The sequence below is a fragment of the Lampris incognitus genome, chromosome 2 (assembly GCF_029633865.1).
Source record: "Lampris incognitus isolate fLamInc1 chromosome 2, fLamInc1.hap2, whole genome shotgun sequence".
NCBI lineage: Eukaryota > Metazoa > Chordata > Actinopteri > Lampriformes > Lampridae > Lampris > Lampris incognitus.
In genome coordinates this window covers 49,870,047-49,883,267 of record NC_079212.1, presented here as the reverse complement: position 1 = coordinate 49,883,267, position 13,221 = coordinate 49,870,047, and the positions used below count along the sequence as shown (strand labels likewise).

The 13,221-nt window shown below is 48.4% G+C and overlaps 1 protein-coding gene across 2 annotated transcripts in view; it reads left to right on the top strand.

Moving 5' to 3' along the window:
* pard6b (par-6 partitioning defective 6 homolog beta (C. elegans)) overlaps window positions 1-12,744 on the top strand; it is a 28,536-nt gene extending 15,792 nt beyond the window's left edge. Inside the window, exons 3-4 of one of the 2 annotated variants that reach the window (XR_008809812.1) lie at window positions 8,512-9,811; window positions 12,357-12,384. Coding sequence is in view for 1 of the 2 variants with exons in the window: in XM_056274028.1 (XP_056130003.1) it covers window positions 8,512-9,458 (947 nt within the window). In the remaining variant the exon portion in view is untranslated. Of the gene's footprint in view, window positions 1-8,511 lie in introns of both variants that reach the window. The other variant, XM_056274028.1, reaches the window with a different exon arrangement.
* Window positions 12,745-13,221: the final 477 nt, after the last annotated feature.

Below are 13,221 nucleotides of genomic sequence, written 5' to 3'. Positions count from 1 at the left end.
CATTTAGTCTTGCACATAAATGTAATTTAAATCCTAAATCTGCAATTTAAATCTTTTTCAAGTTAAAACAAGTGAGCGAAACATGCTTTATTTGCAACCTTTTTTGCAATTCTCCAGAAACAGTGACAGTATCTTAAAATAAGGCTGCTGCTATCAAACTAATGTCTGCCCATTAAGCTGTCATGGTTTTTCTGTGCGGGTGAATATTTTTGCCGGTCACTCACTGGGTCATTGCGTTATCAGCAGGCTGGCAGTAGTCGTTTCGGGGGCTGGTAACAGCAGTGCATTAGCAGTAGTAGCGGCAGTAGTAATGGCAGTATAAATGCTTGTCTCATGTGGCAAGTTGACAGATCCGCTCTTTCCTGGTTGTCATTTCCCCTGGCAGTGGCGTCAGGGTTTGCTGACATGGCACAGGACACCGGCACCAGGAAGTAATGTGTTGTCGGCGTCGTCATCATCGAGCGGGATCATTATGTCACCAGTGGAGTTATCTAGGGCACGCTCATCTTTTCTTACCGAGTGCTGCATACACCGATCAGCCAAAACATTAAAACCACCTGCCTAATATTGTGTAGGTCCCCCTCGTGCTGCCAAAACAGCTCTGACCCGTCGAGGCACGGACTCCACAAGACCTCTGAAGGTGTCCTCTGGTATCTCGCACCAAGACGCTAGCAGCAGATCCTTTAATTCCTGTAAGTTGTGAGGTGGGGCCTCCATGGATCGCACTTGTTTTCCCAGCACATCCCACAGATGCTCGATCGGACTGAGATCTGGGCAATTTGGAGGCCAAGGCAACACCTTGAACTTTTTGTCTTGTTCCTCAAACCATTCCTGAACAATGTTTACAGTATGGCAGGGCACATTATCCTGCTGAAGGAGACCACTGCCATCAGGGAATACCGTTGTCATGAAGGGTTGTAGCTGGTCTGCAACGATGTTTAGGTAGGTGGTATGTGTCAAAGTAACATCCACATGAATACCAGGACCTAAGGTTTCCCAGCAGAACATAGCCAAGAGCATCACACTGCCTCTGCTGGCTTGTCTTCTTCCCATAGTGCATCCTGATGGCATCTCTTCCCTAGGTAAACTACGCACATGCACCCGGCCATCCACATGATGTAAAAGACAACATGATTTATCAGACCAGGACAATTCCTACACTCGGGTGCCCATTGCAGGCACCTCTGGTGGTGGAAAGGGGTCATCATGGTCTCTCTAACCAGTCTGCAGCTACGCAGCCCCATACGCAGCAAGCCATGATGTATTGTGTGTTCTGACCCCTTCTATCATAGCCAGCATTAACTTTTTCAGCAATTTGAGCTACAGTAGCTCTTCTGTGGGATTGCACCAGATGGGCTAGCCTTCACTCCCCACCTGTATCAGTGAGCGTTGGGCGCCCATGGCTCTGTTGCCGGTTGACCGGCTGTCCTTCCTTGGACCACTTTTGGTAGGTACTGACCAGTGCAAACAGGGAACACCCCACAAGACCTGCTGTTTTGGAGATGCTCTGACCCAGTCATCTAGCCATCACAATGTGGCCCTTGTCAAAGTCACTCAGATCCTTACACTTGCCCATTTTTCCTGCTTCCAGCACAGCAACTTCAAGAACCGACTGTTCACTTGCTGCCTGATATATCCCACCCCTCAACACCTGCCATTGTCACGAGATAATGTTATTCACTGACCTGTCAGTGGTTTTAATGTTTTGGCTGGTCGGGGTATATCCTCTAACACAGTGTATTGGGCGTTACCGTAGTACTGGCTCACCAACACAGACTACAGGAGAGTATTTTCAGCCTGCTCAGCTGGTTGGACATACAAGAATGTTAATCAGTTATTTCCTGTAAATCACAACTTAATTTTTCCTCTCATTAACAGACTGATGAGATTGGGGTGGGAATATAAAGTGGGTAGAGCACACGCAAAAATTTTAAGAATTATTTTGCGGAAGAAAAAAAAACCTGGTTAGGGATGTTTTGTATGTAGCGTAAATAAGCTGGGGGTCATTTAGAAGAGATGGCGGCCTCGCTGGCCGTGGTGTGCTTTTACAAATGGTAGCATGCAAGTCCACTTCTTTTCTTTTTATTTCAACCTCCCCCCCTTTTCTCCCCAATTGTATGAGGCCAATTACCCCACTCTTCCGAGCTGTCCCGGTCACTGCTCCACCCCTTCTGCCGATCTACCACATGCCTCCTCCGATACATGTGGAGTCGCCGGCTGCTTCTTTTCACCTGACAGTGAGGAGTTTCGCCAGGGGGACGTAGTGCGTGGGAGGATCACGCTATTCCCCCCAGTTCCCCCTCCCTCCTGAACAGGCGCCCCAGCCGACCAGAGGAGGCGCTAGTGCCCACATACCCACATCCGGCTTCCCACCTGCAGACACAGCCAATTCTGTCTGTAGGGATGCCCGACCAAGCTGGAGGTAACGCGGGGATTCGAACCGAGATCCCTGTGTTGGTAGGCAACGGAATAGACCGCCACGCTACCTGGACGTCCCATTTCTTCTCTAATCCTTCAGCAGTGGGTTATTTTAACAGTATAATTTGGAAAGCAGCATGCCAAAGCCTCCAGGGCTACATTGGAAAACAAGAGTATTTGGGATGAGGTGTGATGCTGTTAACGCGCTGGTTAACATGCATGTGATTGTCTCTCTGGTCGGGGTGGGCAGGAGGCAGGGAGGAGAGGAAACCACACAAGTCTGTAGGAATGAAACACATTAGTGGTGTGTGTGTGTGTGTGTGTGTGTGTGTGTGTGTGTGTGTGTGTGTGTGTGTGTGTGTGTGTGTGTGTAAGACAATACAGTGAGGGAATAGGTCTTTACTTGTGAAGTTGTGTGTTCACTTGTTATTTTTCCCATCCACTGCCCTGCTTTCCTCTCTCTCCCCCTCCCTCTCTCTCCTTGGCCTGTGTTTCCCCTTCTCTCCTCACTGACTCCATTCAAACGGTGGGAAATCATAGCAGCGACTGCATAGTTTGAATGCCTAAGCTGTACAGAGCCATGAGAAAGGTATGTCGGCAGATGTTTTTATTGAGGATTTTTTTTTGCAGTGAAATATGACATGTATAAATACCACATTTCAACGCTGTTTGTTTTTCATACTGTGAAGGACCACTGTGTTTTTGAAGGGATTTAGAAGCTTTGGTAAGGTAACTAAACTAAGTGGTCATGGTTTGTAGATTTAGAGGTGGGGTTGGTGACATGGACGCTCGCTCATCAGCCTTAGTTAACGGTCACATCAATGGCGTTCCTTGTGCGGTTGAGGGAGCCTTGTATAACGGCCACGGATGACTAGGCTCGCTAGCCATTGGCTAACGGGTCGGACCCTTTAGTCGGCTGGATGGCGCAGTCGCCCGTGGTGCGGGCTACCTGGGTTCACGTCCCGGCTGTGGCGGTTCCCGGCTGCCCCCCAAATTCGCTACATTGGTGTCAGAAGTGGGATGGTGAGACCGTGAGGCGAAAGCGTGTGCGCCCAGAGGCGTGAGGGAGCTGGTATGCTGAAGCACAGGGACGCGCTTGCTGAAGGAGAGGGGTAGGAACCCAGGTCGCCAGCACCACAGGCGAACCAGTCAACTAAAGGGTCCGACCCGTTAGCCAAGGGCTAGCGAGTCTAGTCACCTGTGGTTGTTACACTTGTGTGTTTGGGTTCAGTAGTTTCACTCGGACACATGTCAAGAGGTCTCCATCGGACTAAACAGGCTACATGTTTCATTCATTCATTGTGAGCTGGATCCCCGAACCAGGGGCTCATTCAAGGCTGTGTGACAAATGTTCTCTCTCCGTGGTGCAATACAATTGTGTTTATCTCTCAGGTTCCCACACAAATAACCTTTGATTATTTCCCTTAATCGCCGTTTGAACCAATTCACACATCTGCGCTCTATCTCTGGTCATGGCATTCCTCGAACCTGAGTCACGGCAATTAACAAATCTGACTCAGTCGTTATCACATACAATCACACAGGCAAGCCAAACATACAGCACAATACACAGGGTGGTTTTGTTGAATGTCTTTTGACGGGCCTACAGAAGATAGTGAAAGACTTTGAGGCGGATGTTTTGCAGTATGTAGGGAAGAATTTCGGGGGCTAACATGCTGCCGTCCTTAGCAAGCCCAGGTTATATTACTGGCTTACAAAACAAACTATCAGCGTAGCCTGCAAAGTTTCATCTCTTTGCATGTTTCCCCCCCCCCCATTTTTCTCCTCAAATGTACCCCTCCAATTACCCCACTCTTCCAAGCCATCCCGTTTGCTGCTCCACCCCCTCTGCTGATCCGGGGAGGACTGCGGACTACCATATGCCTCCTCCGATACATGTGGAGTCGCCAGCCGCTTCTTTTTACCTGACATTGAGGAGTTTCACCAGGGGGACGTAGCGCTTGGGAGGATCACGCTGTTCCCCCCAGTTCCCCCTCCCCCCCGAACAGGTGCCCCGACCGACCAGAGGAGGCACTAGTGCAGCGACCAGGACACATACCCACATCTGCCCCCGCTGCAGACACGGCCAATTGTGTCTGTAGGAACACCCGACCAAGCCGGAGGTAACACGGGGATTTGATCCCCGTGTTGGTAGGCAACGGAATAGACCGCCGCGCCACCCGGACGCCCTGTCTCTGCATGTTTGCTCACCGGTGTGCTCACTTAATAGCAGAGAAACGTGGCTGGTGTTATCATCGGCCAACGGGAGTCAAAAGGAAAGGCTAATTTCTCCAGTGTTTCATCGACTGATCGCGGTCTTTTGGCCACCGCCGGTCACCGTAGTGAACCCCGGACGCTCCCTATTTACGATGCTTTTAGAGCTCTGCTCCTCACGACCGGGCTGGCCAGTATTGATGGTTACACTAGCGGGTCAATTGATAAACCAGTGGGAGCACTTAGAGACCGTCAGAATGTATCAGCTCCTGTGTGCATGCACATTGGCTTCCGTGTGTCGTGCAGGGCCAACATTGTGCGGCGAGTAAAATTAAGGTGTGTTTATTTACTTCCTGCGTGTGTCTCTAGATAAATACAGCCAAAGAAGGTAGAAGCAAAAGAAGGGCAATAGCATATTTGCAGAACAGGAGCTGTGCGGGTGCGCGTTGTGTGTGTGTAGGGGGTGGGGGTGGGGGGGGCATCCATATGCATCCTGGCTAGCCTATAGGCCTGTGCAGCTAATTAGACCGAAAGCCTTGCTTCTAATGAGCTATAATGCAGCGATTGGATTTCAGAGTATTGGATTTCTCAGTGCTGCTTGTTATTAGAACAGGCATCATCACAAGCCAGATATCAGCTTAATGGTACTCTCTCTCGCTCTCGCTTGAATGCTTGCTTGCAGATGTGCATGCCGGCGTGTGTGCAGAGCAGCTTACATGTATGTGTTTTGTGAGTAGATAGGATGCATTGCGCACAGAAGGGTGCGTGCATGTGAGCATCGTTGCACGGCACGTCTTTGCCATGTCCGCGAGTGGCCTGGAGCCTCCTGTTGCCCTCCTCGAACCAAAACGCCATTGTCAGGTCTACTTTTTTCATACGCTGGAGATGGAGGGATGGTTTAGATGAAAAGGAGGCTGGAAAGAGTGAAACGAGATGTGGAGAATTGCCCACCGGGGTGCATGACTGCGCTGCAAGAACCAGTCTTGTGTCACCGCTGGCACGGACCTGCGCACCTGCACATGCTTTGAGTAACACGAGATATTTCGTTTAGCGTGGACGTTGATGCGCGAGGCCAGAGTAAGACATTAAAAACAGCAGTGGGGGAAAGAAAGCGGGGGGTGGCGGTGGGGGTGGGGGGCTGGCGAAATTGACATGGAAACGTTAGAACCCCGGCTCGTGGAAATACCCCCCCAGCGGAAATCTGTTTAAACCGAACATCCTTTGTAACAAAATAATGCGGGATCTATCCAGGAAATCGACCTACTGTGTTGTGTCCCTGGTGCCAGGTAGACTCGGGTGAAGGCTGGCGTGCTGCCTTTGCAGCGTGTTTGATTTTGCGGGGTGAAGTTATATCGGCCCGTACGTCATGGCTGGCAGAGACGTATGCACTGAGCTCGTCTCCCACGGGAACTGAAACGCAAGACTGCTGCTCTTTCTGCAGACAATGGATCCTTTGTTTTGGTTTTAGGTGTGTGTGTGTGTGTGGGGGGGTGTTGCTGGGGGGGGTGCAGCCAGTCTAAACCCTAAACTGGAACCCTTATTGATTTCCCTCAATATTTTCCCAGATTAAAGAGCAGGGGTGGGTACATGTGAGACTGTCATAATATTTGACTTTCACAGAAAAGTATGACCCCGAAGAGCTGCTGGCAAGGGCACGAGCGCGAGTGACGGAACAAAAGTGGAAATGACAGGGATTATAGTGATGATGTGTAGTGATGATGATGGACTTCATTAGAACACTTAGGGGTAGGGGCTATAAAAAAACACAAACGTAAAATGAGTCGAAGCAAGAAAATCGCATCCGAAGGAAAGGTGGTTAAAAATAACATCGAGCGGCACAAGACTGAATGGTTGGTAAAAATGTTGCATAACAGCAAGTCTGTAAGTTTCTTTTTATAGTAAGTCGCTTAAAAGGTGATACAGGATTTGCTAGCTTGCTTTGTGAAAGTTCATAGGCGGGCCACTCGACAGTGTTGAGGTCCTGATGCCTGAAGTGCTGCTGTTACCTTCAAGTCTTTTTTTTTGGGGGGGGGGGGATTTTCACCCCTTTTTCTCCCCAATTGTACCTGGCCAATTACCCCACTCTTCCGAGCCGTCCTGGTCATTTGCTCCACTCCCTACGCTGATCCGGGGAGGGCTGCAGACTACCACAAGCCTCCTCCAATACATGTGGAGTCGCCAGCCGCTTCTTTTCACCTGACAGTGAGGAGTTTCACCAGGGGGACGTAGCGTGTGGGAGGATCACGCTATTCCCCCCCAGTTCCCCCTCCCCAGAGGGGGCGCTAGTGCAGCGACCAGGGCACATAGCCACATTCGACTTCCCACCCGCAGACACTGCCTGTTGTGTCTTGTAGGGACGCCCGACCAAGCGGGAGGTAACACAAGGATTTGAACAGGCGATCCCCCCATGTTGTTAGGCAATGGAATAGACCGCTACACCATCTGCACACTGTTACCTGCAAGTCTTGACTGCCGTCAGAGGGGTGTGGAGCCAGAGGCAGAACAGCGATCTCTCTGATTTCAAATGAGTGAAGTGGCCATGACTGTGATTGAGAGAAGGCTCAAGGTTACATTGCTGTTAATTTTTAGCTGCGCGTGGGTTAACTATTACAGAGCCAAGGCCCTGCCTTTCCCTCAGCTGTCAGGTTAAAGTCTACACACTTTTGCTTCTCCTCAGCAGAGTTGTTTTACTTAGAACTGGGGCTGAGCATAAGACCCTAAATAGGACAAAGTCCTGTTTTCTGGTGAGTTCCCCCCCACACTAGTGGCAATGTGTTGTAATTCCACTGGACTCCAAAGAGAGAAAATATTCTCCAACTTGAACGAGTTCAACAGCTCTCAGCATAGGGGATTCAGAGGGGCAGTGTCTTAAAGAAACAACCTCGAGCATTCTCACTTAACTCAGCGTCCGTTCAGTTATGATCCTTCGCCAAACAAGGTGACACAATGGCGACTCAGCCTGTCGGCCACTGAAGACAGCCCTCGCGTTTGCAGTAATATGGAGAAATACAAACACGTGTCTGTGGCGACATCCCCCGCCAAAAATCCCACGTGTCACCACCAAAGGAAGTGACGCGTTTTACGTCAGCCAGCAGTGGTCGGTCCTCCGGAGAGGGTTGGCAGAACGTACGCTCGGTGGTCCAGTGTTGTTGTATTGAAATGACTCCTGGAATTCTCGTTCCATCCATGCATCATCCAAACTGCTTATCCTGCTCTCAGGGTCGCGGGGATGCTGGGGCCCATCCCAGCAGTCATTGGGCGGCAGGCCGGGAGACACCCTGCACAGGCCGCCAGGCCATCACAGGGCACATCACAGGACTCCTGGGATACAAAAAGAGAGCAGCCAGAATCTTCGAGGTTGCCTCTTTAACGCCAGCCAAGTGCTGATGAAATCCATAATGCAGTAATCCTGCTCCCTAGATGTAACGTCGTGGCTGTATGCAGCAGATGTATGATAATTTATGAGGCTGCATGGGTTTCTACAGCAGGCAGAAAGGAATAATGATCAAGGAATAAGCGTAGGATTAAATAAAGGGGCTTGCATGGCAATTGACAATAGTATAAAACAAAGGGGAATTTTCAGATCCAACATCTGTGTGTGTTTTAATGTAGACATCCTGTGGGGATGCCCGAGGCTCAGACCTGCACCGCTGCAAAGCACAACTCCATGTCCAAAATAACTCCATGATGCAATGCAATGTCAGCCTGAATGATGACTTTAATGAGCACAGCCAGATAGTTTATGGATGATTAGCATGTTCTTCGTAATGTGTTCCTTGTGTCTCTTTTCTTCCTGCCACCCCCCCCCACTTACTTTGTCATACTCCCTCTCACCTTATTTGCTTCCTCTAAACTATGTCAATCTCTTTCCTTCTGCAGAAGAAGCAGACTACTCAGCATTCTGCACAGACTCCTTGACCAGGAAGAAAAACACAGTCCTGTCGGCCGTCCTCCTGCGGCCTGACGCCACCAAGAAGAAACCCCCGGTCATCATCAGCCTGCCGCGGGACTTCCGCCCCGTCTCCTCCATCATTGACGTGGATATCCTGCCGGAGACGCACCGCCGAGTGCGCCTCTACAAGCATGGCCAGGAGAAACCGCTTGGTTTCTACATTCGGGATGGTTCCAGCGTGCGGGTCACTCCTCAGGGCCTGGAGAAAGTCCCCGGGATCTTCATCTCACGGATGGTGCCCGGCGGGCTTGCTGAGAGCACGGGATTACTGGCTGTCAATGACGAGGTGCTGGAGGTAAACGGCATCGAGGTTGCTGGCAAGTCCCTGGACCAGGTGACGGACATGATGATAGCCAACAGCCACAACCTCATCGTCACTGTCAAACCTGCCAACCAGCGGAACAACGTGGTACGGAGCGGGGCAGCAGGAGGAGGAGGGAGGACGTCTGGTAGCTCAGGCCGCTCCTCTGACAGCGGTGCCAGCTACTACGGTTTCTCATCGTCCGGTGGGGTGGGCGCCAGTGCCGCAGCCTCCACGCCATCGCACATCATCCAGAACTTCCACCCGGAGGAGCTGGAGAGCGACGATGACGAGGACCTGGTGATCGAAGCGGGTGGTGAAGCGGAGCCCATCCCCCGCGTGACCTCCGCAAGTTACAGCATGCCCTCCCTGCCACGCTACGAGCCGCACCTTAACCTCCGCACCGCTGCCGCCTCCTCCTCCACCGCCTCTGTCAACGCCAATGGGACCCTACAGGCCAGTGCCAGCAGCGGGTCGCTTAGCAACGCCAATGCCTCATCAAGCGCACCGTCGCCTGATAAAGCATTGGAGAGGCGGAGCCTGGAAGAGGACGGCACTGTCATCACACTGTAGATTGGGCGCACACATTCAAAACGAGTGACGTACACCCCCAACTTGAATTCAAACGTACATGCATACAGCAAAATTAGTCACAGGAGCATAGGGTTTCAATAAGCATACGCCATACTACTATATACGATGACTTTAACCGGAAAAGCACAAGCTGATACGTACGTATTTAATCTGAACACAGAACCCACATTCTGATGGTTCCACGTACTATCTTTTACACGTAAAATAGCGCCCTCTCCCATGCCAATGACTGCGCATGTGTGCCATAGCAGCGATGCAGATCTTCTGTGACTGATGGACGCACCGATATCCTAAGTGTCACATACTGGAGGGGAAAATGGTCATTTGGAAAGGTCAGCCCTGCCGCTAACCCCAACCCCCAACCCCACCCCATGCATTAAAACCATTAGAAGCACTTTTTACTTCAGTTTTTCTTCCGGAAACTGCTGTTCTCTGATCATCTGCTCGACAGCAGCAGTGAGATCAGCCCTCAGATCATCTCATCAGTCCCGTAAATGAATGAAAGAAGTGACCCTATGAATGAAAGACTGAATGAATGCATGCACCCCTGGACCCCGGTCCACCATCTTCTTTCCCGAAACCCCCACCCCTGGCTTTGTAGGTGGATAGAAGTGGACGTTTTGTTTTGTTTTTCTAGAGTCGTTATGACAATCTGTGTTTTTTTGCCTTGACACCTTGCACCAGACAGCAACCACTCGTCTCCGTAGGCGGCTGCAGCATGTGATTGATAAACAGTCACCAGTACTACCATCGTATGTGTTCCCACAGTAACTGACCAAGTGCTGAGATCAGCAATAATACTGTAGTTTTTATTCAGAGGGGAAAAAGGAAAAAAAAAAAAACAATTCTGGGTCCATTGATGTGGCTCGGATGCTTGTAACCACTGTTCCTCTCCGTATGACTTCCTATCCACAATAACGATGATGATTTATTGGTCATGTAAGTTAACCGATTTTAATTATTCTTGGAGCAATCTTTGGGAGCAACTGGACTTTTGAAACCATTAGGCCTATATTTTTGTGCTGTTTTTTTTTTTTATTTGTTTTTCTGTCAATAATATTTCTCATGGGCTTTTTTTATGGGGGGAAAACGAGAATAAGTGTACCTCACAAATGAACATGTGACCTTTGTACATCTGACCAATGGGATCTTGCCAGGCGTCAATTTAGGAACTTGAGACTCTTAAGATTCGTCGTCGCTCACGTTTTCCCTCCGCTCTTCCTCACCTATCCAAAAACAAGGGCTACTCCCCGGCTGTGTGTACATGGGTGACAAATGGGATTTCCGCTCGTTCGCTGTGGACCATACTGCAGCATCATCTCAACACTGTAAATATATTCATCCCTCTCGGCCCCGCTCTCCCCTCCCGGTCCGTCTTCGTCTATTTCGATTTCACTCTGCAGCCCCCAGTTCACTTTGACGTGTCGGGACAGTCACGTATGACGAGTGACCTCTCAGTATTTATACACCATTTCCCTTTTCACCCCCTTCGTGTTGTCATTCACCCCCTACACGAACCGAGTTAACGAGAAACTACAAATGGATGTTGACCAACGATGGTGTTGAAAATGGATGTTGGATTTAGCGGTAACCCCTGAGGCAACTTGCGGTCTGAAAAGAAGGAAATGAATGGTACTGTAGTGAGAAGAGTTGAAATAGATCCTTGAATCATCGACATATATCAGACACAAACACACAAACTCTCCGTGGTTACCTGGGTACACACTAGCTCGCACTCTGTATTTGATAAAGGTGGGGCAGCTGGAGCTGAAATATGTACGACATGGCTCTTTATCAGGGCTGTGCCGTTCATCCCCTTGGGAAGGTACGGAGCGAGGTGGTAAAATAACAACCCCTCCTACATTTAAATACAAATCCACTTCATGCAAATTGAGCCTTGTCCTTGCCTCAGGTTGCCAAAGATGTAGGGGTGGGTGTGATTCTTCTTCTTTTTTTTTTGTCTTTTTCTTGTTTAAACGACCTGCCTTTTTCCCCCTCATTTTATGTCGACGGTCTCACCCCAGAAATCGATGTGACCGAACCGCTATTCATTGAACTTTTTTTTTCCATAAAGTTTTATGATAATTTTACATTGAGGTTGGAAATACCTGGCCATTACTCGTATGTACTACGCTAATTGCTGCTAACTGCCTCCCTAGGGTGAGGGCAGATGTGCTGTATTGTTTCTCGCATTGATTTTAACAGCCTCCCTTCTGTTCGGGTTAAGACACCCGACGACAAGACTACTTACAATTAGCCTTAGCTTATTGGTAGTACCACTGTCCTTACACACACACACACACACACACACGCACACGTCCTTGCATGACACACATATACACTCTCGAGCTTTGCGCTCATCTTCATTCATAGGTTTTGCTGCAGGGTTAATGTTCAACCATCTGATGATGACATACAGAGATGCATTATGTCACGGTATAACCCCTAGTTAATACCATTAAGACCAGTGCCTGCGCTAATGAAATTGCGGCTATGTGAGGTACTCTATTCTCTGCCCGTGACGGTACACAGGGTGCTGTGTAAGCCTGTTTCCTCCCATTGTAAACAAACAGCACAGTGATGAATGGCATTCTGAATGGAAGACTTTTAGAAATTAATGTTAATTTATTGTTGTTTTTTTTTCTCTCTTTCTCTAACTGCACCACAGGACACTGGGATTGTAACCACAGCCACATTATTTATTCTTTAATCATGCATCGGCATATTGCTCTCTTTGTACACTTCATGACTTTATTTTTGTAAAGGATCCAGTTTGTTTGTTCATGCTTTTTGTCATGAATCTAAATGTAGATTCTCTTGCCCATTAGACATGATTTGAATGTTGAAGGTTTTTTTTCTTTTTCTTTTTTTCCCCAGTCTGAACAACGGGTGTCATTGGGACGAGCCACGACACATTTTTTTTTCCATACTGTGAATTATTTTTGTTATCATTTCTCTTTCCTGGCAGAGAAACGCTCGTGTATCAGCAGACCCCCCCCCCCCCGACGAAAGGCTTAAACATGTTTGTTTGTTTTTTCCTGAGTCTATGTTTTTGTAATTATTGAACAATGATCTTTTGCTTGCCAGATAAACCCCAAGGTATAGATTTGTACTGAAGATCGTCAGTATTTTCTTATCAACGCCATATAAGGTGTACATTTTTATCACATTTAATGAAAAGTGTTTTCTGATGAACAGAAGTGTACGGATACATAGATGCACATGTATAATTGTTGATTCGAGGAGCTGGATAAATAAACTAATATGTAGCAATTCTTGTTCTACGGTGTGTCTTAAGGCAGTGGTTCTCAACCTTTTTGGGGTCCTGGACCCCCTGCGTATTTTTGATCTACCCTGAGGACCCCTCCAACTGATCTTGGGGGAGGGGGGTTGCAATTTGATAGAAACAGTAGAAACTGCATTTTAAATTGCATTATAGCATTTATTCACTCTTTGGGGCAAAAATAAGAGCTTTCAGTTGTAACTTAGATATAGTTAACAAAACAGAATTCTTATGCAGTAACTCAGATATATGTAACAATAGAATTTTTATGCAGTAACTTTTAACAATGCAAACGGGAGCGAGATCTCTTATTAAAATACAATAAATTACACTTGTGAAACAGATGTAATTAGAGAAAAAAGTCCTCTTACCCTTTATAGTTTAGGTAGATAAAGGTCTCAGTCACATTTGAGTAAAATAATCCTATTTCTATAAATGTCATAGGATCTTTTTTTTAAA